The sequence below is a fragment of the Cavia porcellus genome, unplaced genomic scaffold (genome assembly GCF_034190915.1).
Source record: "Cavia porcellus strain 051 isolate PalLab524CR breed Dunkin Hartley unplaced genomic scaffold, mCavPor4.1 scaffold_5, whole genome shotgun sequence".
In the NCBI taxonomy this organism is placed as follows: domain Eukaryota; kingdom Metazoa; phylum Chordata; class Mammalia; order Rodentia; family Caviidae; genus Cavia; species Cavia porcellus.
The window spans coordinates 25,739,636-25,765,657 of NW_026947488.1; the positions used below are offsets into that span (position 1 = coordinate 25,739,636).

General features: G+C 43.2%; 2 protein-coding genes across 9 annotated transcripts in view; one reads left to right on the forward strand and one right to left on the reverse strand.

Annotated features, from left to right (window-relative positions):
* Positions 1-10,060, forward strand: part of Cpne1 (copine 1) — a 52,492-nt gene extending 42,432 nt beyond the window's left edge. For all 5 annotated transcript variants that reach the window (XM_013150270.3, XM_005002734.4, XM_005002735.4 and 2 more), the window contains 3 exons: positions 8,881-9,014; positions 9,137-9,373; positions 9,593-10,060. In XM_013150270.3, coding sequence (XP_013005724.2) covers positions 8,881-9,014; positions 9,137-9,373; positions 9,593-9,733 — 512 coding nt within the window. In that variant the 3' untranslated portion in view covers positions 9,734-10,060. The remainder of the gene's footprint in view (positions 1-8,880; positions 9,015-9,136; positions 9,374-9,592) is intronic.
* A 2,872-nt stretch (positions 10,061-12,932) lies between these two features.
* Spag4 (sperm associated antigen 4) lies at positions 12,933-16,913 on the reverse strand. Of its 4 annotated transcripts, none has more exons than XM_003467802.5 (12): positions 16,455-16,913; positions 15,922-16,026; positions 15,711-15,777; positions 15,480-15,538; positions 15,283-15,326; positions 14,992-15,017; positions 14,771-14,879; positions 14,459-14,534; positions 14,242-14,357; positions 13,767-13,934; positions 13,213-13,302; positions 12,933-13,105 (listed from the first exon to the last, which is right to left on the reverse strand). In XM_003467802.5, the coding sequence occupies exons 1-12, from the start codon at positions 16,762-16,764 to the stop codon at positions 12,950-12,952; spliced, it is 1,326 nt and encodes a 441-aa protein (XP_003467850.1). In that variant the 5' UTR covers positions 16,765-16,913; the 3' UTR covers positions 12,933-12,949. The 4 variants fall into 4 exon arrangements, with proteins under 4 accessions (XP_003467850.1, XP_023419963.1, XP_063104519.1 ...); XM_023564195.2 differs by having other exon boundaries at positions 16,474-16,693; XM_063248449.1 differs by lacking the exon at positions 15,922-16,026 and having other exon boundaries at positions 15,283-15,538; positions 16,474-16,693.
* Between the last annotated feature and the right edge of the window lie 9,109 nt (positions 16,914-26,022).

Sequence of the window (26,022 nt, forward strand, 5' to 3'; positions counted from 1 at the left end):
AGAGACTCACCCAGTTTTTGCCAGTTTTTAAGGCCATTAGTAATTATAGTCTTTAAAATCTAACTTATCTTTTTACCTTTTTTTGAACTCTGAGGCTGGTAAGCCCAATCGAGTTTTTTTTTTAATTGATCTGTAAAGCTTAGGTTAATTTGAGTTACTAGGCTATAAAAGCCAGGCCATTGTTGGACCCCACGGATAAAAAGGGAGACCAAATCAGAGAAACTGCTATCAGAGCTGACTCAGACTAAGTAGAAAACACTTATATTTTTGAAGTTTAGGCTTTTTATTTTTGTAAAATTTATTTTTTAGTGTTTTTAGGCATAGTCCCACGATAACCAGTGGTTTTTATTTGTTGCAGTACTTTTAGATTTACCAATTGGCACTGAGGGCATCTGAAGCTCACAGACTGGGCTAGCTTGATATTAGCCCCCGGAATCTCTTGGAAGTTGAGCTGCCAGATGCTGGTCTTTTTAAGTGTAAATGGGCTCTTGAGAGACATAACTGTTTTTATCAGAGAAGTAGGATGGAACTCTAGACAGTAGCTTATCAACTAGATAAGGTCGATGTTCCGTGAGGTGATCAATGAGGCAACGAGGGGTCATCCTCAGGCAGCAAAGTAGCCAAGTTTGAAGCTGTTGTTTTTAGAAATAGTGCCTGATAATGTATGGCTTAGGAATTAGACATCCATCAGTCTGGTGGGGCCTTGATGAGAGTCTCCAGTGAATAGGAGGAAACAATTAAGAGTTTGTGTCTAAAAGTCAATTTTTAAGCCTCCTTTATGAGGGGGCCATTGAAGAAATCACCGCAGACAGGGTGGCCATCTGGTTGCCACAGAACCAAGTCTCTTGGAAAGGTAGACAACAGGCCTCTGTCAGGGTCTCAAACTCTGGATCAGTCCTGTGGCTCTTAGAAATTTTGTACTTGTCTTTTAGTCACAGGGACTGGAATCCGTTAGATGGCTCACAACAACCAGTGTAGTCTTTTTTTTGTGTAGACTGGTTCTGATAAGGTCGGGGGGACTCGCATCAGAGCAGTTACTTTTTTTTTTTTTTGGCTGGCCTCTCTGATGTGATTGTTACTCTTTTAGCGGCCTGATCTGCCAAATTATTTTTTTAGGTGAATAGCAGCAATCTGCTGACAGCCAGACTGCTGCCAGCAAATTTAGGATTTGTGGAGCCCTCTTTTTTTTTTTTTAATCTTAGCTCTGGCCAAGGTTAAGAGACCTCGCTCTTAATAGATGGCTCTATGTATATGTATAGTAGCAAAAGCATATGTACTATCAGTATAGATGTTTACCCTCTTTTTCGTGGCTAGTTTTAGTACATCAGTCAAAGCAATGAGCTCCGCCTTTTGGGCAGAGGTGCCAGGCTCTAACCCTTTAACCCAGAGTACCTCCTTTTTGGTGGTCACTGTTGTCCCAGCCACTCATCTGTCTCTGCCGTTCTGGATGAAGCTGCTTTCATCGAACAGTTGTCGGCATTTTTTAAAAGCTGGTCAGTAAGTTCAGCCTGTAGGTTCCGCTGCAGTTTGAGGATGTCAGCACACTTATGGAGAGGTGTCCTTTGTTCCTCCAGGTCATCATCAGGCATAAGGGTGGCTGGGTTTAAAGCTGAAGAAGTCTTGAATATCATTGACTCTGGGTCTAGAAGCAGGGCTTGACAGTAGAATTCTGGCATTGGAGAGCCTTTTTTTAGGAGGGGTTTTGATAAGAGTCTCTAAACTGTGAGAGGTTACCACAGAAATCACTTGCCCAAAGCGTGTTTTTTTTGCTTCCTTAAGTAACATTGTCACAGTAGCTAGTATTTTAAGGCAGGGGGCCATACTCCTGTTACTAGATCAAGTCTTTTGGAGAGGTAGGCTATAGGCCTCTTTCAAGGGCCAATGTCCTGAGTTAGGACTCTTTTGGCAATGTCCCTGAGTTTATCTATGAACAAGATGAAAGGCTTGGTAACGTCAGGGAGTCCCAGGGCTGGGGCCTCTGTCAAGGCCTGCTTGAGCTGTTGGAAGGCCTGTTTACATTTATCAGTCCAGTTCAGCGAATTTTGAGTTTTTCCCTTATGAGAGTCATATAGAGGCAAGCATTTTAGTAAAATTTAGCCTACAGTATCCAATTGTCCCTAGAAACTCTCGTCTGTTTTTTAAAGTTTTTTTTTTTTTTTTTTTTTTTATAACACCTTGGCTATCTTTTTGTAAATTTTTTAGTTTTTAAAGACCTTTTTGTGCTATCTTTATTAACTGGCTGAGGGGCATCTTTTTTTAAACCTCTCAAACCTTTGTAATTTTTGTCTAACATGTGGGGCCGACTGAGTTACAAAGAGAACAACTGGCGATACTGGGAAACCTCCTTACCTCTGGATGTCCAGTCAGGGTAGCACAAAAGGAGAACATGGTTTTGGCATTCCAGATCAGAGAGCCGGCTTTATCTGGATGGCACACTGTTTCTTGTCCAAGGGTGTCACGTGACAGGCCATCATTTTACTAAAATTATATTTTTAACAAAAAGGGCTTTTTCACAGGTAACAAAATTGTGCTGTATAATCTCCCAGATGTTTACAGCACATGTAAGAATTTGTATCTTATTTCTAGTATCACCTATAATCTCATTTTAATGAAAACATTTTGCAGCAAAGTACAATCTTATTATGTATACTTTTACCAAAACTGATCTAATACTGTCAAATTCTGAACACATTTACTTTTTGTCAAACCTGTTATTTGTAGTACTATAAACCAAGACAAATAAAATTCACATCCTCTTGAGCCTTTTACAACTTACAATAATACCTCTCAAACTAAGCTTTGATCTTTTTCCACATTCTGGCATAGCCAGACACCTTTACTTGAAGACCACTCTTTTTGTCCCTCTTTTTACTATTACCAGTCAATTACCTTTTTTTTTTATTTCTCAGACAACATCAAAACTCTCAACAAAACCCTTGAAGTCACCTTTTAGTAGTCCAAAACATACTTACTTTACCACATAAAAATGCTGTATTTTAAAAACAAAACTGTAACCTTTTAGCTGGCTCAAATATACTACCATCTGGTTTTTACTTGGTAAAGTTGATATGATTTTTAATAACCAGAGATATACATATATATGTGTACATGTTTACATTTTTTACCAGAGAGGAAAAAATACTCCTTTTAAAAGGCATGCTGAGGTTGCAAGCAATCAATTGAAGTCTTACATATTAAACAAGGCGCCACAACATTAAAGACACAAACAAAGGGAGCTTCTTGTATAGTTTGGTCAGCTAAAGGAAATAATTTTTTTTATCATGAACCTTTAATCTAATAAGCCATATGGATCTTACAACAGAAATGGGCAACAAGCCCCTAAGTTAGTAACAAGTTTAAACAGGCAATCAAGGAGAGGGCGGAGGAAGGAAGGGTTTTACCCACGGTGGGGGCTCCTCCCTGAGGTCCTGTCATACCAAGATGTAGGCGATCCGGTCGGGGTGGCCCTCTCGTCCAGGGCAGAAGATGATGTTCTTAACTGCTAAGATGAGGGGAAGGTGGAAAGTCCCCTCCGGTGGCCAACCCATGGAGAATGTGGGCCACTCAGACGAGCAGAAAGTCTGCCATTTACTTTTTTTAACCTGTAAGGAGAGATTGTGAGCCCTCTCTAGAACCTCCGACCAATGGTTGAGGCTGAGGGACAATGGGGACGATGTCGTCTGGCCCATGATGTTCTGAAGACAAAGAGTGGTTAGCGTACACGCGACACAACAAATAACCGTTCACAACAGTCACAACACACAGGACAAACAGGCCGGCCACCTCACTCTCACGCATTAGTTTCACATCAAACGAGTCACCTTAGGGGGTGCCTCCAGATTGGCCCGGATGGACCACAGATTGGGAATGAAATTCCCCAGATTGGCCCAGAAGGACCACAGATTGGGAATGAAATTCCCCAGACTGGCCCAGAAGGACCACAGATTGGGAATGAAATTCCCCAGACTGGCCCAGAAGGACCACAGATTGGGAATGAAATTCCCCAGACCGATAGGAAAATCCTGTCGCAGACGGTGAGTCACGGAAAACCGTGTGGGGCGTCCCCCGGTCACCAGAGAACAGAGAACAGATAACAAAAACAGGTAACAAAAATTGCCCGGTTGGCTCGGGGCGTAAAATACCGGTAGATTGATCCTCAGAGTAAAAATAAGAAGCGACCGGTCGTACTCACCCACCGCAGAGCCGTTGAGGTCACCTCCCGTGAGACGTGCTATCTCGGTGGGGCCTCCAAGATGTTAGGGCCGACGCCGCAGGGAAAGAGACCCCAAGGACTCAATTCTTGGTGAGGGAAAAAAGTTTATTTCCATGCGCATGGGGTCCCCCAGGCAAACAAGTGCGGAGGGGCCCCGAGGGGGAATTGTGTAGGGTTTTTAAGGGCGCAAACGGGAGGCAAGCGAGTTTACAGAAGCAGATTGCATTGGTTAATTTTGAGCAGCATAGGATTTGGCAGAAGTTGATTGGAGGGGTTTGGGGTTGAGTAACCATGGAGACTGGGGGTCTTAGCCCAGTCACTATGTGCCCAGAACAGAACAGTTACTTGTCTTACTTATCTCGTTGAGACAGAACAACCTTGCAGGTGCATTTTTTCTTTTTTTTTTCTCTGCTCTGATAGCTCTGGGGAGTTAGAGAGTTAACCCTTTTATTCCCCGCTCTGGGGAGTTAGGGAGTTAACCCTTTTATTTCCCGCTCTGGGGAGTTAGGGAGTTAACCCTTTCAATTCCAGAACCTAATTTCTTCTGTTTCCCATCGGATGTTCAGGTGTGTTAAGTTGTTAAGTTGCCAGGTATTTATAAAACTTTCTGTGGTGTGTGGTGTAATTGATTTCTATTTTCTTTCTTTTTTGTTGTTATTTTTCTTGGTAACAGGGATCAAACTCACAACCTCATGTTTGCCAGCCCCATTTGATTTCTATTTTCAATGTACTATGTATGGCCTGAAGTAAATGTGGAATGGTTTTGGTTGTTTTTGTTTTGTTTTGTTTTTTGGTTGTTTTTGTTTGTTTTTTGTTCTGGGACTCAAACTCAGGACCTTGTGCTTGATAGGCAGGTGCTGTGCCACCAAACTATATCCCTGGCTCTATAATTTTGATTGTTTCATATTTATTTAAGCATGCTTTGTGGAATAATATTGTTGGGGCACAATTATAATGTGAGAACACTTGTACAAAATAGCAAACTTACAAGTATTTCATAGAGAGCAGTTAGAAGCCTCTGACCAAGTTTCTGCCGCTTCTGCTGAATTCAGTTGTCATTGTCTGTGTCTAAAGCCCAGCTGCACACTTCTGATAAACACTGAGTCACAATGATTGTCTATGCCTTAAGGCACCCTGGAGTAGTAAGGACTACTTGCTAAGGACCTTTAACTATGCTCACTTTGTAAGGGCCCTCCTCCCCCAATGTTGTTTCAACAAATCTGTTTTAGAGTAGCCTGCCTGTCAATATATGACTTGAAGCAGGTATCCAATTACGTAATGTTTGTCACTTGCTTTGTACTTCCCACTTCTAAATGCCCATGCTGCTTTTTTTTTCCCCCCCTTTTTGGTACCAGGAATTAAACTCACAGCCTCATGCTTGCCAGGCAGGAGCTTACACCACTGAGCTAAATCCCTGGCCCCTGCCACTACCTTCTTATCTCCTTGGTGTGAAGAGTGTTCGTTTCAGTTTTGACTTTTTCTTGCAATCATATTTGGTTTATTTTGGAGAAAGTTTGGTGCTGAGAAAAATGTGTATTCTGTTGTAGAGTAGAACACTCTAGATATCTTAGTCCATTGTTTTGAAGATGCGGTTCAACACTTATTTGTTGATTTTGGTTTGGTTTGGTTAATATGTCTCTTTGTAAAGTGAGATAGTCAAGGCACCGTTATGATTTTCCTGATATTTATGTACTGCAGTATTTGTTTTATAAAGACAAGTGTTCCAGTACCAGGCATATGTATATTTACAGCTGTAGTCTTTTCCTATTGGATGGTTTCCTTAACTAGAATGTAGTAACTTTCTTTGCCTGATCAGTTTTAGCTTGAAGGTTACTTTGTATGAAAGTAAAACTACTCCCCTTGCAATTTATAAATTTTATACTATTTTTATTTTATTTTGGTACCAGGAATTGAACTCAGGACCTTGTGCTTGCCAGGCAGGAGCTTGTGCTGCTGAGCTTTATACCCAGCCCTACTTTTTACTTCTGAAATTTCTGTCTAATACGTTTTTGTCCAGTCTATATCTTTGGTAAATTTGTCTTTTATGTTTTAAAACTGTTTTGGTCAGCTCTTCCAATTGTTTGTTTCTCCCATATTGCTAAATCAAAGAAAAAAAATCTGGTGGGAATCCTTAACTTCACTTCTACTCTGCAAGCAGCCACAGTAATTTTTGCTTTGGTCTTGTACTCAAAACCAATCCAAAACCAAAAAAACCCCTAAACTAACTCAGCCTCAAGAATTCTCTCCTCCAGCCAGCACATAGAATAGGACACTATCCCTGGACTTCTTAGGGACTTTTCCCCCTCTGCATTATGGTAGAGTCAGCACATGTGCTCATGTGCTCACTTGGATCACATGATCATCCTCAGGTGTCCACAGACCTATCCCTTGTTTGTCCTTTTTGCCCAAAGGGGGAGATATTGAGAAGGGCTGGTATTTGCACTGTCTGACCTACGCCTCTGTGGTTTGTTGATTCCCTGAGGCTGTCTGGGATGATTTCAGGATGGCTGCTTTCTGGAGGGGTAACTGCAGCCATGGCAGCACTGCTTCCTGAGGATCTGGATGTTTGGATAGATCTACATGTATCATCTTCCCTTGTCCTAGTAGCTGTTTTTCTTAGTTTCCTTTTGCTAAAAACAATACCAAATGATCACAATTTAAAGGAAGAGAGGTTTATTTTGACTCACTTTCACTTCATGGTCAACTGGCCCAAGACAGAAACAGCCTGGGTAGAAGATAGGAATTCATTCTGTAGCAGCTGAAAAGCTGGGGACAACAGTATACCCTCATTCCCTCAAGTCATACCCAGTAACCCACCTCCAACCAGACCCTACCTCCTAAATGCACACTCAGCTACTGAACTCATCAACAGATGAATTCATCAATAGATGAATCCACTGATGAGTGTAATGATTCAATGATTTTGCACGTATGAGAATTTAGGGGGACTTTTTTTGTTGTTTTGTATTTTGAGACAGGTAGTTAACACTGGTCACGAACTATGTAGCCCAGGCTGGCCTTAGACTCATGGTGATCCTCATGCTTTAGCCTCCCAAGTGCTGAGGTTATAAGAATGTACCACCATGCTCAGCCATAAGAGTTCATGTTTCATAATTTTTTTTTTTTTTTGTTTGTACTGGAAATTGCCAGGCAGGCACTGTGCCACTGAGATATACCTCCGGCTTGTTTCATAGTATTAGCATTTTTTCCCCCATAATATTAACAGGCTAGATAATTTCTAGAATAGTCCTTAGTATAGATTTATCTGCAGTATCCTCAGATATCACATTTTTCAGCAGCAATACTACCGTGTACCATGTAATGCTATACATTCTCAGTGCATCATAGCAGGAGGTGGACATGATGTTGGTTTGCCCTGTTACTAGTCAGTCATATTAACTTCGATCTTTTGGTTAAGAGGGTCTATCAGATTTCTTCACTGTACAAACACTGTTCTTCCTCTTGTGGTTAGTAAGTACCTTTTGAAAATAAACTTTGAAGCTCTATAGATGTCCAATTATAGCTGTGTGTGGTGATGCATGCACTCAGGAGACTGAGACAGGAAGATTGCCACAAGTTCAAAGCTTGGACCACATAGGGAGTTCAAGGCCAGCCTGCACTAAAACAAAACTACATTGGGACCAGAGGTTTAGCTCAGTGGCACAAGCACCTGCCTGGCAAGTGTAAGGTCAATTCCCAGCACCAAAAAAAAAAAAAAACTAAAACTGAGCCAGATGTGGTAACACATGCTTATAATCCCAGCATTCAGGAGGCTGAGAAAGGAAAACTACAGAATTCAAGGCCAGCCCAAATTACATATAGTAAGACCCTGCTCAAAAACAAACAAAATCCTGATATTTATTAATCATCAATTTTTACACCCATTGATGATCCATGCCTGAATCAGTAATTGTGAAGATAGAAACTGGGGGTTGAACCAGGGCCTTTGCAGTGAAATGCATTCCCAGTCCCGTTTTTAAAATTTTTTTATTTTTTGAGATAAGGTCTTGCTGAGTTCCCAGGTTGGGCTTGAATTTTTGCTTTTTCTGTCTCACTCTCCCAGAGTGCTAGGATGGTGGGCATGTACAACCATATCCAGCCTGAATCAGTTATTTATCACCAAATGATTTTATAATTTTTTTTACATTTATTAATGGCTTTCCCTTGTCCTTCAGTGATTAATATCCACATGGATTCTTACAAAGTAGTTTATTATTTAGTGTAATGCTCAAAACATTAAACAGAACAAATTCTGAACAGAATTTGTTCAGAGAATTTCCCTAATCTAGGTTTTTAAGATTTTTATTAGTATATGTTTGCAGTACATAATGATAACATTCATTGCGGGGAGTACCTAACAGCTTAATTCTTTTTAGTTCTCTTCCCCACTCCATCTCTGGATCTTCTTCCATTTGCAAAAGATTTAGCTCCCTATTTCCTATTACCTTTTACTTTATTCTTTATACTAAATTTGGGTTTTATTCCAACCTGTTATTTAGTGCAAGTATCCTCTCTTTGAGCCTTAGTTTGTGTGTGTAGGATAGAGTTAGGTACCCTGGGTCGCAGGGGTGACTGAGTGAAATGCATCCAAGATTCTTGAGGACTAGCTTAGTCTTAGAAAGTCTGGAATTTCACAGTGGCTTTGTTTTGGCCCTCTTTCTCTGTAGGTATTCAGGGCATTGTAGATGCCTACCGCCAGGCCTTGCCTCAAATTCGCCTCTATGGGCCCACCAACTTTGCACCCATCATCAATCATGTAGCCAGATTCGCAGCCCAGGCTGCATATCAAAGGACTGCGTCAGTAAGTATTGTTTATAGTAGTGGGTTGTAAGAATGGTGTAACAAGGGAATGCATGGTCGGAATGTTGGGGGTGGGATTTGGAAAGAGCATCTGCCTAAATATATGTATGTGCTTGCTTCCAGCAATACTTTGTGCTGTTGCTGTTGACTGATGGTGCTGTGACAGATGTAGAGGCTACCTGCCAGGCTGTGGTAAATGCCTCAAAGCTGCCTATGTCAGTGATCATTGTGGGTGTGGGCGGAGCTGACTTTGAGGCCATGGAACGGTTGGATGCTGATGGTGGACCTCTACGTACACACTCTGGAGAGTCAGCAGCCCGTGACATAGTGCAGTTTGTGTCTTACCGTCGTTTCCAGAATGTGAGTAAGGGCAAGGCTGAGAGCAAACCAACCTGGGGGTTTATCCATCCACATGTTTTTTTTTTCCTTCTACATGCTATTGATACGGAGTTGAGGATCAGGAGATAAAAGCCCTTTCCTTAAAGTCTGGGGCAGTTTTGGATGTTGGGTTTAGCTGTAAACTTTGGGAAGCTGTTATTCCTCACCCCTGCCTCAGTGACTTTGCTCTTGTCCTTGCAGGCCCCTCGGGAAGCACTGGCACAAGCTGTGCTTGCTGAAGTGCCCACACAGCTGGTCTCCTACTTTAAAGCCCAGGGTTGGACCCCACTCAAAATGCCTCCATCCCCAGCCAAGGTTCCTGCACAGGCTCCCCAGGCCTAGGTGGTGCTTTAGATTTTATATCTGCTTATTATTTGCTACTTTTTTTTTTTTTTTTTTTGAACTCACGACCATGCGTTTGCAAGGCAGGCGCTTATGCCACTGAGCTAACTCCCCAACCCTGCTACTTTTTTTTTTAAAGACAGGGTCTCATTTTGTAGTGGACCCTGGCTTTAAACTCATTCTGTAGTCCAGGCTGGACTCAAATTCACAGTGATCCTTCAGCCTTAGCCTCCTGAATGCTGAGATTACAGGCAGGCCTGTTACTGCTATTCTCGATCTCATGCTTGTTCTTGGCCCCTCTTATTCAATAAAGACCAGTAAAAACCACTGCTGTGCCCTACTAGTCTGTGTTCCTGGACTTTGATTCTTATACCTTAGCCTTCTGAGTAATTGGTACTATAGGCATGTACTACCATCCCCAGCTTCCCAAACCCTTTTTATGTAGTCTTGAGGATGAGGTATCCTGACCAAGCTGCATCCAATTTCTGATTTTCCTGTCTCAGGCTCCCAGGGTGCTAAGATTACTGCTCCTAGTTCATATCAGTAAGCTAAGGCTTTGTAGTACTGGGGATTCAAACTAGAGCTCCATCCCCAGCATCCCACTCTACCCCTCTAAGTCACTGTGTCACCCAGGCTGGGCTTGAACTTGCCCTCACCCTACCTCAGCTGGGATTACAGGTATATACCACCATGTCCGGCTAACCTTAGGGTTTTTTTAAGACAGGGTCTCACTTTGTAGTGCAGGCTGGCCAGCATCCAAGGCACTGTAGATGAACTCACTATGTCACCCAGGCTGGCCTCAAACTTATGATCCTCCTGCCTCAGCCTCCCTAAATGGTGGGAGTTCAGGTGTGTACACCCATGTCCAGCTAGCCTTAGATTTTGAGAGCACTTGGTACAGGGTGTTTGTCTTCAAATTATGAAAGAATATCCCCCAAGTTTAAACAGATGGATGTGTTCTACTTCTGCATAGACACAGCTATGTGTTAGATACTTGCAGGCCTATTTCGTAGTAACCTGTTGGTAGTCTGACATTGATATACTGAGAAGGTTCCTACCATTAAAGATGTTGCATTTTTTTTTTGCTCATGTTAATCTCTATAGGGGAAGTAATCCTCTGTGCCTTAGCCAAAGTAATGTAACTGGCCCCACAAAATGAACTTTTTTTTGTCTTTGAGATAGGATTTTACTGTGCAGTTCAGGCTAGTCTTAAACTCAATATGTAGCCTAGGCTGGCCTCAACTCACGGCAATCCTCCTGCCTCAGCTTACCAATTGCTGGGATTACGGGCATGTGCCACCGAGCCCCACAAAATGAATTTTAAGTTAGATTATTTTTCCCTGTAGAGACAAGTGGCTTCTTCAGACCTAACACACAAATGGCTTCCACCTACCTCTCAGCTCAGATGAACAGAATATGCTGTCAGCAGATGCTGACACCAGGAGATCTCAGTCCACAGAATGAGCTGAGGATAGCTGGAAGTGACAAAGTAAGTGTGGTGATTGTGTGTTGTCCCATTCTACAAAAGACCCCTAAAAAGACCATGTTGAGGCATGTACCCCTAGATCTCTTGGAGCTAGTTGTAAATAAACTTTTTTTTTTTTTTTTTTTTACCAAAATAGATGACCTCCTTTGATTTAGTCAGCAGTAAGTAAATGAACCTAAGCATATGAACTTAGGTAACAGTAATACTACAACATTATTTTATAGTAAGTAAGCCACCATTTAGGTGTCCTGTGCGGACCCTTAGAAGGTGGTAATGCTGTGTTAGATGGCACCGAAACGCCTGTACATCACTGTATTGGCTGAGATCAATGCACTTCCTTTCATTTTGGGTGCAGGGAGTTGTTAGTTTTTTGAAACAGTCTCACTATACAGTTCAGGCAGGCCTTGAACTGTGTAGCCTAGGATAGCCTTGAACTCACCGTGATCCTCTTATCTCAGCCTCCTGTGTTCTGTGATTATAGGCGTGCCTCACAGCTAACTGGAATTCCATGTAAGAAGGGGGAACAGAATATGAATTTGTAATTCTCTCCATGGATTCTAGTTTTTACTTCTGCTTTTTGCTCTGACAGCTGTACATAAATAGGCGCTTTGTAAGTAGAATGTGTATGTGAGAACTTTGGTGGTGCAGCTGCCTGTTAGCTTTCCACTGCTCTGTAACCTCTAATAAACTCATTCACTAAGCTGGTCTTGCCTGTGTTATTCATTGGTCTTTTGGCATCTTCCCCATTTAGAGAGAGATTGATTGTTTCCTTGGGAAATTTGTAGAAATCCTCTTTTTATATTCCTAGTTAGAACTCAGTCCTTTGCCCATCTCTCTTTTTTAACCTCTGAGTCCATTTTTGAATTTTAGAGTAAAAATTCTTGGATCTATAAAGTTAGCCGTCCTATTTTTTTTTTTTTTTTTTTGGTCTTTTTGAAACAGGGTCTGGCTATGCAGTTCAGGCTGTCCTTGAGCTCACTTTATAGGCCAGGCTGGTCTCGAACTCCTATTGATCCTCCTGCCTCAGCCTCCCAAGTGCTGGGATTATAGGCATAATGTCCTGTTTGTTTGAGCAGCATCTTTCCCTCTTCTGGATCAAGGGCAAGGGGGCTGAACTAGATTACTTAAACTGTGTCTCACAGAGTCAGACTCAGGTTTTAGTAAAAACCCTTTGTAAAGGCTGCTAGAATTGGATCAACCCAGAAGCTTTCCAGAGGATCTCATTTCCCCTTCACCTACAACTAACAATACCGACATTAGGGGCAGGAACTGAGAAGCACAGTTGTGACTTTAGCTGCCTGGCAGCTCTGCAGCTGTATTCTTGGAGGAATACAGCTCTGCATCACATTTTAGCATAAACTTCATTGGCTGTGTCACCTTGAGAAAGAGAGTTTTATGTCTAGGGTAGAATATCCATAGCACTGGCTGGTCCGATGGCAGTGGGTTATCAGAACTTATTAACATTAGTGTCACTAAAGTTGGTATGCCACCCCCCCACTGCTAAATTTGACTGGATTTTAAAAAACAAAGAATATCCATAGCACTGTCTCTTGCATATGTTAAATATTCCATAAGCATCAACTGCTGCCTTATTAATCTGGAGTAAGACAGGTAGACTGTACCATACTTACACGCTAGAGGCAGCCAGAACTCTCTCCTGACAGCATTTGCCAGCACTGATTCAGCTTCCTTCAGCAAAAAAGTTCAGTGGACTCCAATCATCAGCGTGTTTAATGGGGCCCCCTAGTGGCCCCTGTGGCACTACCCTCTCCCTCTGAGATTCTTAAACCATGGGCACGGACTCGATACAAGCACGTGAAACGTGGGTGGCCCCAGTTGCTTAGAATCTGGATCTTCACCTTGGGAAAGGCAGATGGAGAGTCATTCTGGGGAGATAAATAGGGCATGCCAAGAAATGCGCTCAAGCACTGTCCTGCATGTTCATCTCCCACTGCCCCATTGCCTTACCATCTTTGCCCCTAGACAAACACACCTGTAGGTGGAAAGTCTGAATCGCAAATTTCTTCACGTCAAAGGTGAACCTCCCCAAGAAAACTTCAGTCTTATCATCAACCTGGAGACCCTGGTGAGGGAAGAGTGAATGGAGGCACAGTGAGGCACACGCTGAGAGGACGGGAAAACAACTTTGTTGAGGCTCTTCTGTGTGTTCAGTAGTGCTCGCTACATGTGCTCTCATGTATGTTCTGATCATAGGTTGTGTAGTATGGAACGTGGGTGCTAAGAAACCAGTTTTTAGTATGGCCAATTTTATGTCCTTGAGCAAGTAATAGCATTACTTTCTTCGTATCTAAAGAGGGAGATTATCGTACTTCCATAGTTTTTATGTGGATGCAATAAAATATGTAAAGTGCTTGGCACAAAGTAATACCTACTATTTGGATATGCTGTTATAACTTAGAGCAGCAGCAGCCCTGACAAAGAAATCTTAGTATGTCCAATTTATACCTATGACTCAAATTCCCGCACCAGTTCTGGAGACTACCTAGTGTGTTCTAAGCAAAATGCTCCAACTCCAGCTCCACTCACAAAGACTGCAAAGTCTCGGGGGGCACTGCTGGCATCTTCCGTGTGTGCCACGCTGGGTGGGGGATGCTGCAGGGTGATGTCACTCAGCTGCACACGGCCTGCCAACCGGATCACAACTTGGCCTTGGTGGCCCTGAAAAGCCCAGCAATTCCCAGGGAATACATCTGGCTGCAGAAGGGTGGTCGTGGGAGGAGACACCATGAGAACCTAAGGACTGTGGCTACTGCCCCTCACCCACCTCCAGGCCTAAGCCTACCCTGATCCTACCATGGCCCAGATCCCACCCAGGGCTTAGTCTCTTGCACTGCCAGTTCTCTTCAGTTCCCCAGGTTTGCTCAAGAGTTTCCCTTGGGGAAGGCCAGATTCAGTCTTCCCAACTGCCCCTCAAATCAGCCAGGTCCTGACTCCATGGAGCTGGTCCTTTCTCCAGCATCTATCACTTGGTTCTATCCCAGGATCCTGGTTCCAGGCCCACCTCCAGGATGACCGTAGGTGGCCGTGCGTAATTCCAGAAGCTGAAGCGATTCCAGAAATAGGCCATGTTTGTGTCCTCATAGTCATGGGATGTCTTCTCTAGGTCAATGGTGGCTCCTGGAGCAGGAAGAAACAACCCTCAGGGGATTAGGTCTCACAGCTGAGGAAGAGGTCTGTCAGTGTCTCCGTCTCCTTTGGTGTCCCTCCTTTGGTCTTACCCACGGAGCTCAGGGCATAGTCTGGTTTCTGCACGAAGTCCTCATTCAGTCGCTGGAACACTAGCTTGGCAACTCTCTGAGGGGGGTAGGTGGGAGGGGCGGAGCTTACGGGCTGTTTCCACAGGTGGGCCAGGCTCTGGGAACTCTGGCATGGACTTTGTGGGCCCAAGGGAGACCTGCAGTGAGGCTAGTTTAGTCCCAGGCCCCATCCTGCAGAATCCGCCAGAGGTTTGCGGGGACCACAAGTGGGCGGAGCCACGGGACCAAGCTCCCCACCAGACCCCTGCGCAGCCTCCGGGCAGGCTGGCTCACCTCACTATGAGCCTTGCGAACGCGGGCCACCTCCTTGCGGAGTTTATTCAGCTCGGCCTGAAGCTGCTGCAGCTGCTGCCCATGGGAGCGCAAGCGCTCCTGGTGCTCGCTGGAGTGGGGAGGTGGGCGCCCTGCGGTCGGCTCCTTGTGTCCCCCTCCCTCAAGGCCCCCCTGCAGCATCTTTGGGCGGCCCAATCCCCATCCCAGATGCCCGGTTTCACCTGGGAGACAGCATCGCCTTAGGTTCCTATGGGGTGGAGGCAAATACAGCGACGCATCAGTTCCTGCCGCCCCACTTTCTCCCATGCCAGCCTGGAGGCAGCCACACTCACACTGCTCCTTTCTGAGAACTGTCCAGCCTCCCCTAAACCTTGTCTGACCCTCAGGATCGCAGCCCCTCAGAAATCTGTGTCCGGAGCTTCCTAATGGCCTCTGGTCCTGCTTCCTCCCAGCAGCCACACACACCACCACCACAGCCTCTACCCACCCAGGCTACAGTGTCCCCGACTCACATTCTCCAAAGGAGGGAGCAGGTGCAGGAGACTCCAAGAGAGTGCTGGAGAAAGGGGAAGGGGTTTCCTGGCATGAGGGTCAGTAAGAGCAGAGTGGTGGGGCGCAGGGGGAGGCTGGGGGCTCTGAAGGCCGAGTGGGCTGACGGACAAGGGGAAATGTGTGTCCAGAGCTGGACCCTGGGGTATCCGTGCCTCACCGGCTAGAAAGACGCTCAGCAGCGACGCAGCGGACAGGAAGTGGACTGAGCAGACCTCCCTGCGGGAACGGAGGGAGCTGAGGCCCCAGTTCCCTGGTCCACGCATCCGGGACCCCAGGGCTCTACACCCTCTAACCCGACACCCCATCGGCATCGACTCGAGCCTCGCGAGCCCGGCCTCGCCTCCACCTGCCCAAGCAGCGCCCGCGGCGCCCCCGCGCTCCCCCTGACCTGCACACACCGAGCAGCGCGTCCCGGACCAGCAACAACAGCACTCTCGGCACCTGGAAGAGGAGGCCTGGAGGAGGAGAACCGGATCAGAGAGGGAGCCCGAGGACGTTCGGGATTCCGCGGGGACTCACTCGGCAAGGAGACTGGGACCCAGGAGAGGCTGGACACCCGACAAGAGTCTCGGAGAGGGGCTCGGGCTATTGGCGCGTACTCAGGAAGCTCTTGGTCGCCCTCAGGGCAGGCATCTCCCGCCTCAGATCCAGGATCGCGAGAAGGCTCCGCTGCTCCTCAGAGACTGCGGGAGACGCAGCCGGTTCTGCCAGAGCCCACGGGCTCCACTGAGGCATTGCGCACCGCACTCACTCCCTTACCGCCCAGAGGTCCGGCCCCAAATTCTCCAGCCGAAGACTAGCAGGAGCCCCTCAGCCTGGAGGCCTAGGCGGGGCCTAGTCAGGATTTGGCCCCACCTCCAAATGATATCCCGCCCCGTTGGTGCAGTCCTCTTTCCAGGTAACCAATCACGTCCACAGGGAGGAGTTCCTCTGTAGCGCCCAATCACAGATCTTCCCCGCCCCTTCCCAGAGCCGTCCATCACACCGAGGCACCGTCCCCTAAGGGATTTTATTAAGCGCCTTCCCCTCCAGAGGCTACCCAACCAAATTGTAACCCGTTCCACGCGGGCCCCGCCCCACAAAACCGGCCCCGCCCCCTCCCTCAGCCCCACAGGTTCGACCCCGCCCGCACCCGAGGCCCCGCCCCTCACGGTTGCCGCGCCACACGCGGTCTCCAGGTTGTGGTTCCCAGGCGAAGGCTCCTGCCGAGAGCTTCCAGCCCATGAGCTTCCTCTGGGCAGTCTGCGGCGTAAGGCAGGCTCACCGCAGCTCGAGCCCCGGTCCCTTCTGCCCTCGGGCTCCCCGGGCCCCTGCCCAGGAAACCGGTGCCCGCTGCTGTCCCGCGAAGGGACGCTGTCTGAGCTGTCGCTGTTCTCGCTGTAGAAGCTGAGCCTGTGCTCTTGCGGGGAGGCGACCGAGCCGGGGCGGGGACTCCGCCGCATCCTGATCTACAGAGACTGCTCGAGGACACCCCAGTTGCTACGCAGCCACTTAGGCCCTCGGCCCTCAACCCTCCCAGCTGCTGCGCGCCGCGGGTGCCCCACCAACCCAGCGTGATCCCGAGGGCCGCGTGATCACACTCAGCCTTCTCTCCCTGCCTGTGCCCAGCGGCCACAGTCACAAAGGGGCTTGACGTCACAGTCGTGACGTCACGGAGAACTGTGGACTCTAGGCAGTCTGGTTCTTTGTAATGTTTAAGAAGAGCAATGACTTCAGAGCACTTACCAGGAACTCCTTGTGAAACTGCACGCAAACGGATTTCTGTCCCCCTTCCTTCCCTGCTGGGGTGTGTGTGTGTGTGTGTGTGTGTGTGTGTGTGTATGACTGGACTGAACGAAATTCACTCTACCACTTAGCCCTTTTTTTAAAATATTGAGACAAGGTCTCACTAAATTACTCAGGATGGCCTAGAACTTGCAATCACCCCACCTCAGCCTCTCTAGTAGGGAGTAGCTGGCATTACAGATGCATTCCACCATGTCCAGCTTTTCTCCTCTGTTCTCCACACTCACATAGTATGTAATTGACTTATTTTATTTTGCTTGTCATGGTCATTAGAACATAGTTTTTTTTTTTTTTTTTTTAACTTTTTATCGGTACCGGGGATCGAACTCACGACCGCCTACTTGCAAGGCAGGTGCTTATGCTCCTGAGCTAAATCCCCAGCCCCTAGAACATAGTTTGAGGGTGGTGATTTTTGTTGGTTTTGTTCACTTCTGTATCCTCTAATACCTTGGAAGACCTACTCGAATATTTACAAAGGAATGAATCTTAAGAACTAGAGCATATCCAGGGCACTTCTTAATAAACACTGTCTTCTTTGCTATGCACACCCTTTTGTTCTCTTTGTAATCCAAGTCATCAGGCCAGAGAACTCTGACCTCAGAATCTGTGGTCCTTTCCCCAGAAACGTTTCCACAAGTTTGGGGGTTAGAATTCAGTATCCACCAGTCACCATACCCAAGACCACATACCTGAGCCATGGAGAAAGAAATGAGAAATCACAGATCATTATGCTGGGAAGCCAGAGGTTTCCTAACTTCGACTGTACAACAGAACACAATGCTAATATAATTAATAGAAATTCAGGATCCCATTTACTCCTTGACTATGTTACCTCAGTATATCTGGGATGTGCCCAAGAATGTGGTTTTGTTTTGCTGTCCTGAGGACAAAAACTATGTGCACTTTACCACTAAGCTACATGCATAGCTCTTTTTCTTTTCTTTTTTTGTTTAAGATAGGGCTTTGCTATGTAGTTCACCACGGCCTGGAACTCACTATGTAATTTAGGTTGGCCTCAAACTTGTAATTATCCATCTGTAGCCTTCCATGCACCACTGTGCCAGGCTCTAGTCTCCCTCTCACTTATCCCTCTCCTTTTCTCTTTTTGCTGCCCAAGACAGTGGCCACTCTATTTTTGAGACAGGGTCTCACTAACTTGTGCAGGCTAGACTTGAACTTTTGATACTCCTGCCTCAGTGTCCTAAGTTACTGGGATTTTAGATGTGAGCACTTGGCTAGGAATGTGCATTTTAAACTATGTGCATGATTTTTATTTATGTCCACACTTTAAAGTAAGCTAGTACGTCTTGCGCAAATTACACAGCTAGGCAAACAGTCCAGAGAAGGCAAAAGACATGCCTGTGACTGCTTAAATGCATGACATAACAGATTAGAAGGCCAAAATCCTACTTTCTTTTTTTTCCAAATCCATTTATTTCAAGGAGAAAAAGCAAAAGAAGAATAAAAACTAAAACAATTTCAAAACACATCAACTGGGGCAACAGTGTGCATTGTCACTGTTGTACTTTACTTAAAAAACAGGGCCCCATGATGAAAAACGGGGCAAGACCCCAAGATGACAAACGGGGCAAGACGTCTTTTTTAAAAGAAGTGCTTTTATTTTAGCTGGCCCAGCAACACAGTGCAGATGGAATTTGCAAAGCTGTGCAACTGAGTTAGAGTTTTGACTGATTTTTATAGTTCATTTATGATTAGCTCATTGATTATTAAGTACATAGTGATGAGAAACAGAAATAAGGTGGGCCTTGTTCCCCTTTGCTTGAGGTAAGAAGCATTTCACAGTGGGTGGTTAGCCAATTCATAGCCCTTGGTCTGCCAATTCTGGGAACATTTGTCTCTCATAAAGGGAACAATGGTTGACACAGCATCATTTGTCTCTTACAAGGGGAACAAAAGTTGACATTGCACACAGGTCACTAAGGTAGGGGGGATGACGCATTACAGAACAGCAGAACGACGCGGTCAGTTAATTTATAACTATGTGGTTGGTGCTTGGTTACTAGGGTAATGAGCTCAGTACAGAATGACAATATTACTAACAACTACCTTTTTAAGTAACTATTTTTGTTAATTATCTTTTAATCAATTATTTTAATTTTTAGCATCTTAGTATAACAGTCACCCCCAAATCATTCACCCAGAGCACAAGACATCTGCATCCAATTGTCTGAAAAATACTGGCACAAATCTTTTTCTTCAGTGAACTCAGAGAAATCTGTAGTACAACTATATTACCTATTATATATATATGTATAAAAACACATGTATACATATGTTGTTTCTTTCAGCATCTCACACTAACTAGACAGTATGTTTATGCATATGTGTCTTATTTATTTACTGAGTACACTCTAAAGTTGCATCCATTTACATATAAAAGTGTCCAGTTTATCCTTCTTTATGGTGGAGTAGGACTCCATTATATAGAAATACAACTTTTTAAAAATCCATTCCTGGGGGCTGGGGATTTAGCTCAGCGGCATAAACACCTGCCTTGCAAGCAGGCAGTCGTGAGTTCGATCCCTGGTACCGATAAAAACGAAAAAGACAAAAAAAAAAATTAAAAATCCATTGCTCAATCAATGGGCATTTAGGTTGTTTCCAAGATCTGGCTATTATAAATTGTGCTATTATAAACATGAGTGCACATATACCGCTGTGTTATGATTTTTTAATTCTTTCGGGAAGATACCGAGAATAGCTGGGTCAAACTAGGACCTCTAAGTCCTAGTTTTCTGAGAAATCTCCACACTGATTTCCACAGTGGTTGCACCAGACTGCATTCCCAACAGTGGAGGCAGGTTCCTTTTTCCCCACAGCCCTTCCAGCATTTGTTATTGCTTGATTTTTTTTTTTTTTTTTGTCTTTTTCATTTTTATCAGTACTGGGGATCGAACTCACAACCGCCTGCTTGCAAGGCAGGTACTTATGCCGCTGAGCTAAATCCCCAGTCCTTATTGCTTGATTTCTTGATACTAGCCATTCTTTCTGGGGTGAGGTAGAATCTCAGTGTTGTTTTAATTTACATCTCTTGGATGACCAATGATGCTGAACTTTTTAAACATACTTATTTGCTGTTCATGTTTCTTCATCTGAGAAGTGTGTATTCATCTCAGATGTCCATTTTTAGACTGGATCTTTAAATATGGGAGGACTAATTTTTTTGAGTTCTTTATATGTTTTCAGTAGTACTCCTTTTCTGAGGAACAGCTGGCAAACATTTTCTCCCAGTGTGTGTTGTCTCTTCACTCTGTTGGTTGTTTCTCTTGATGTGCAAAAGCTTTTCAATAGGGTGAGATCCCAGTTTTTGATTCTTTGCGATAGTTTTTGTTCATTGGGAGTTTTGTTCCTAAGGTGCCTTCAATAGTTTTATCTATTCTATCTTCCAGCAGATTTAATGTTTCTGTTTTAATATTAAGATCTTTGATCCATTCTGTTTTTAGCTTAGTACATGGTGAAAGATATGGGTCCATTTTTAATCTTTGGCATGTGCAGAGCCAGTTTTTCCAGCACCATTTATTAAAGAGGCTATCTTTCTTGAATGTGTTTGGAACCTTTGTCAAAGATAAGGTGGCTTAGTGTGTCTGCAGTTGTTTCTGCATCTTCTAATATGTTCCATTGATCTTTGGGTCTGTTTTTTTTTTTTTTCTCAGTACCAAGCTGTTTTATCACAGTAGCTTTATTGTATAATTTCAAGTCAGAGATTGTGGTGCCCACTGTCTTGTCTTTGTTGCCCAGGATTGTCTTTGCTATTCTAGGTGTCTTCTTGTTCTAGATAAAATTTAGGATTGTTTTCTGTAATGCTGTGAGATATGCTATTGGAATTTTTTTGTTTGTTTGTTTTTGGTAATGGGGATCCAACTCATGACGTTGAGCTTGCCAGATAGGTGCTTATGCTGCTGAGCTAAATCCTTAGCCCCATGCTACTGGAATTTTGATTGAGATTACATTGTATCTGTATAATAGTTTTGGAAGTATGGCCATTTTCACTATATTGGTTCTTTCTACTCAAGAGCAAGGGATATCTCTTCATTTTCTAATATCTTCTTCAATCTCCTTTTTCAGAGTACTGTAGTTTTCAATGTAGAGGTTTTTTACATGCTTTGTTAGATTGATTCCTAGGTATTTCTTTTTTGGGGATGTTTGTTTTTTGGGGATTGTAAAAGATATTGTTTCCCTGATTTCTCTCTCAGTGAGTTTGTTATTCACATACAGGAAGGTTACTGATTTCTGAGAGTTGACTTTGCAATCAGCTACATTACTGAACTTGCTTATTAAATCTAGTTATCTTTTGGTGGAGCTTTTGGGGCTTTCTAAATAAAGTATCATGTTATCTCAAATAATGATATTCCTTTCCTATCTTTGTCTCTTTTTTTCTTTCTCTTGTCAAATTACTCCGGCTAAAGTTTCCAGGACTATATCAAATAAAAGTGGAGACAGTCAATATCTTTGTCTTGTTCCTGATTTTATTTATTTATTTATTTATTTGTTTGTTTATTTATTTATTTATTGTCTTTTTCCTTTTTATCTGTACCAGGGATCGAACTCACGACTGCCTGCTTGCAAGGCAGGTGCTTATGCCGCTGAGCTAAATCCCCAGCCCCAATTGTTCCTGATTTTAGAGTGAAAGCTTTCAGTTTTTTTTACATTTAGTATGCTCTTTGCTTAAGATTGTTGTAAATGGCTTTTATCAGATTGAGATAAAGACCATCTATTCCAATTTTCTGTAGGGTTTTTTTTTTTTATCATGAATGAGTGCTGGACTTTGTCAAAAGCTTTCTCTGCATCTACTGAGATGATCATAGGAATTTTTTTTTTTTTGTCTTTTTCCTTCTTATCGGTACCGGGGATCGAACTCGCGACTGCCTGCTTGCAAGGCGGGCACTTATGCCGCTGAGCTAAATCCCCAGCCTCCATCATAGGATTTTTGTCCTTATCTCTGTTAATATGGTATATTATATTTATTGATTTACATATGTTGAACCATCCTTGCAGTCTTTGTGTGTGTGTGTGTGTGTGTGTGTGTGTGTGTGTGTGTGTGTGTGTGTTTCGTTTTTATCGGTACCAGGGATCGAACTCAGGACTGCCTGCTTGCAAGGCAGGTGCTTATGCCGCTGAGCTAAATCCCCAGGCCCCCATCCTTGCAGTCTTAGGACAAATCCCATTTGATCATGTTGTACAATCTTCTTGACAGTTTGCTGCAGTCTGTTTGCCAGTATCTTACTGAGGATTTCTGTACAAATGTTCATTAGAGAAATTGGCCTGTAATTCTCTTTCTTAATTGGGTCCTTCTTTGATTTTGATATGAGGATAATTGTCATGGTTCATGTTGGTGGCCCCCAAGCCTCATGCCTTTGCATGTGATTGGTTCACTGTCTAGAGCTTCGATTGGGAGAACGAGTGTTATACCGGCAAGGGGTGGAGCCAGGATGTGATGCAATGGCAAGAAGCAGGCGTGTCTTGCCCTCTTGCAGGTTTCTGCCTTGCTGTTTACAGCCACCATAAACTGCAGTCCCGCCAGGCCACCCTCCCTTACAGCCAACTAAGTATAGACTAAAACCTCCAAAAACTGTAAAAAATAAACCTTCCTTTCCCAACTTTGGGCATCAGGTATTTTGTCTCAGGGACCAGTAAAAAATAACTAAGATAGTAATGCTTGCTTCCAGGAATGAATTTGGGAGTACTGCTTCCCTTTCAGTTTCGTTAAAGAGTTTGAGAAATAGTGGTGTTAGGTCTTCTCTACATTTCTTGTAGAATTTAGCAGTGAATTTGTGAGGGCCAAGGCTTAATCTTTGTTGATAGGTTTTTAATTATATCTTTGATTTCATTTATTGATATTGGCTTATTTAGGATTTTTATATCTTCTTGATTCAGCTTTGGTAATTCAAATGTATCTAAAAATCTATTCCTTCTGTATTTTTCATCTTGTTAGAATACAGATTTTCGAAGTACGTATAGATGATGTTCTGAATTTCTGCAGGGTCTGTTGTGATTTCACCCTTTTCATTCCTTATTGTGTGGTTTGAATCTTTTTTTTTGATAAATTGACTAAGGGTTTGTCAATTTTATTTAATCTTTCTCTCTCTCTCTCTCTCTCTCTCTATATATATATATATATATATATATATATATTTTTTTTTTTTTTTTAGTCTCCAATGTATTAATTTCTGTTTTGATCTTTATAATTTCACCCCTTGCATGAGCTTTTGGCTTAGGCTGCTCTTCTTTTTCTAGAAGTCTGAGGTTCACCATTAAGTTATTAAATGTGCTTGCTCTGTTTTCCTGATATGGGTATTTACTGCTATAAATTTCCCTCTAAAGACTGCTTTCCTTATGTCTCACAAATTGTAGTATGTCATATTGTCATTATCACTCAACTGTAAATACTAATTTCTTCTTTAATTTCATCTGTGGCCCTGGGTCTGGGGATTTAGCTCAGCAGCATAAATGCCTACCTTGCAAGCAGGCAGTCGTGAGTTCGATCCCTGGACCAATAAAAACGAAAAAGACCAAAAAAAAAAAAAAAAACTAAAAAAAAAAAATTTTTCATCTGTGGCCCTTTGGCTGTTCATCAGGGTGATATGTAATTTCCGTGTGTTTATGAAGTTCTTGTGGTTTTCTTTGGCATAGAGTTCCAATTTCATTGCACTGTGGCCTGATAGTATGCGTTTACTTAGGCATTCCTTTGCATTTACTTAAGCATTTGGAGAATGTCCCATGTGAGCTGAGAATAATGTATATTCTGATGTTGTAGGGTGGAACACTCTATAGACATTAAGTCCATTTGTTCACAAGTTTGATCTAAAATAAATAAAGTTTGATTTAGTTCTAATATTTCATTACTGATTTTTTTGTGTAGTTGATCTTTTTGTGATCTGTCTTGGTCAACTGAGGTCTCCCAATACAATTGTATTAGGGCTTACTTCATTTTTCATGTCAGTTAGTAATTGTTTTATATAGTTAGGTGCAATGGTATTTGTTACATATATATTTATGATCATTATCTCTTCGTCTTGGATTTTTTTCCCTTTATGACCTTTTTTTTCATAGTGACCTTTTTTGTCTCTCTTAATCAGTCTTGGCTAGCAATTTACTTTGTCTGCAAATAGAATAGCTACTTTGCTTTTTTCTGGGTTCCTGTCATATGAAATATTGTTCTCCATCTTTTGATTCTCAGTCTATGAATTTCTTTTTGAATTAAATGTGTTTGTTGTATGCACCATATTGTTAGATCTTGCATTCTGTCAGTCTGTGGCTTTTGATTGGTGAATTGAGACCATTAACATTGATGGTCATAACTAATATGTACTGACTTATCCTTGCCATGTTATTTTCCTATTGTTGGCTCCCTCCTTCTGTTTGCCTTCCCTGGTAGATTCTTCTGTTGGGGTTCTTGGGACTATAGTCCTTATTCTCTCTTTCTAGTATGTCCTTCCGAACATTTTGGAGTGCTGGTTTGGCGATCATAAATTTCCTCAGATGTTCTTTGTCATGGAAGTATCTTATTTCTCCATCAGTTTTGAAAGACAGTTTTGTGGGGTACATCAGTCTGGGTTGAAAGTTACTTTCCTTTAAAACTTGGAATACTTCACTCCAAGCTCTCCTTGATTTGCAAGTTTGTGCTGAGAAGTCAGCTGTGATTCTGATGGGCTTTCTTTACAAGTGATTGGTTTATTTTCTTTAACAGGTTTTAGGATTCTATCCCTATGTTGAATTTCTGGAATCTTAACTATGATATGCCTGCATGTAGATTTTTTTGTTCATTGCTAATTGGAGTTCTATATGCCTTGTTTATCTGTATGTCAAATTCTTTTTCTCTACCAGGAAAGTTTTCTGTCATGATGTCTGTGAACATTTTAAAATGTCATTTGTGGCATCTCCTGCTTGTTCACTATACTAATTGACTACATTTAGCATTTTTTTTTTTTTTTTTTGGTACCGGGAATCAAACTCATGACCTTGTGCCTGCCAGACTGGCACTTATGCCACTGAGCTAAATCCCCAGCCTGATTCCAATTAATTTTTTTTTTTGTCTTTTTCGTTTTTATCAGTACCAGGGATCAAACTCACGACTGCCTGCTTGCAAGGCAGGTGCGTATGCTGCTGAGCTAAATCCCCAGCCCCTTCCAATTAATCTTAAATTATTATTCTCTGTCTTATCTAGCAGCTGCTGGATTGATTTCTCATGGTCCTTAGCTATTTTTGAGAAATCTTTCTTTTCCTGGTCACTAACTGCAAGCCTGTTTTCAATATCTGAGATCCTGTCCTCACATTGGCCTAATCTGGTTTGAATATTTTCAATTGAGTTTTTATTCTCCTGGATATTTGCTTGAATCTTCTTTATAGATCCCATTTCTTTCCTATGCTGAGCTTCCATGATTTGCTTAAGCTCACCTAGCTTTTTTGACTGTGTCTGCTCTAACATCGCTAAGCATAGTATGTATTTTGGTCATCTATATACTTATGTGAGAGATTATTTCTGATTTCACTTTTTCCAGAGCCTCATTCAATTGCTTTGCTGTTTCCACTTCAGAGAGACCTGGTGGGGGGCTTTCAGATTGTCCTACCTCATTGCCCCCTGGATTTGCCTTTGGTGCACTGGATGTCTGAGGTTGCATTTTGCTTAGGTATCTTCTCATTTTATTTTCCCTTTTGTTAGTGTGACTCCTGGGGTGATGCTTGTAAATTGTCTATGGTGGGTTGCTTTATTGGTAGTATTTAGGATCCTTAGATGATGATTATTTCTCTAATTATCTTCCAGATGTAACTGGTTTTTGGGTTTTGAGTCTGTTGGAAGATCTTACCTCTTCAGTTTGTTAGAGATGGGAAGCTGTTGCTCATTTGATCTAGTTCCTGGTTCTTTGGCACAGTGCCACCATATTTTCTGTGACCCT

Excerpts from the sequence above, each read along its gene's own strand:
- Spag4 (XM_003467802.5), bottom strand. The coding sequence starts at position 16,764 with ATGCGGCGGAGTCCCCGCCCCGGCTCGGTCGCCTCCCCGCAAGAGCAC. Across the intron at positions 16,027-16,454 it reads CGTGAGGGGCGGGGCCTCGG|AACCGGCTGCGTCTCCCGCA; the intron begins GTGCGGGCGGGG and ends GGGCTCTGGCAG. Across the intron at positions 13,106-13,212 it reads TTCAGACTTTCCACCTACAG|AATGACTCTCCATCTGCCTT; the intron begins GTGTGTTTGTCT and ends TTATCTCCCCAG.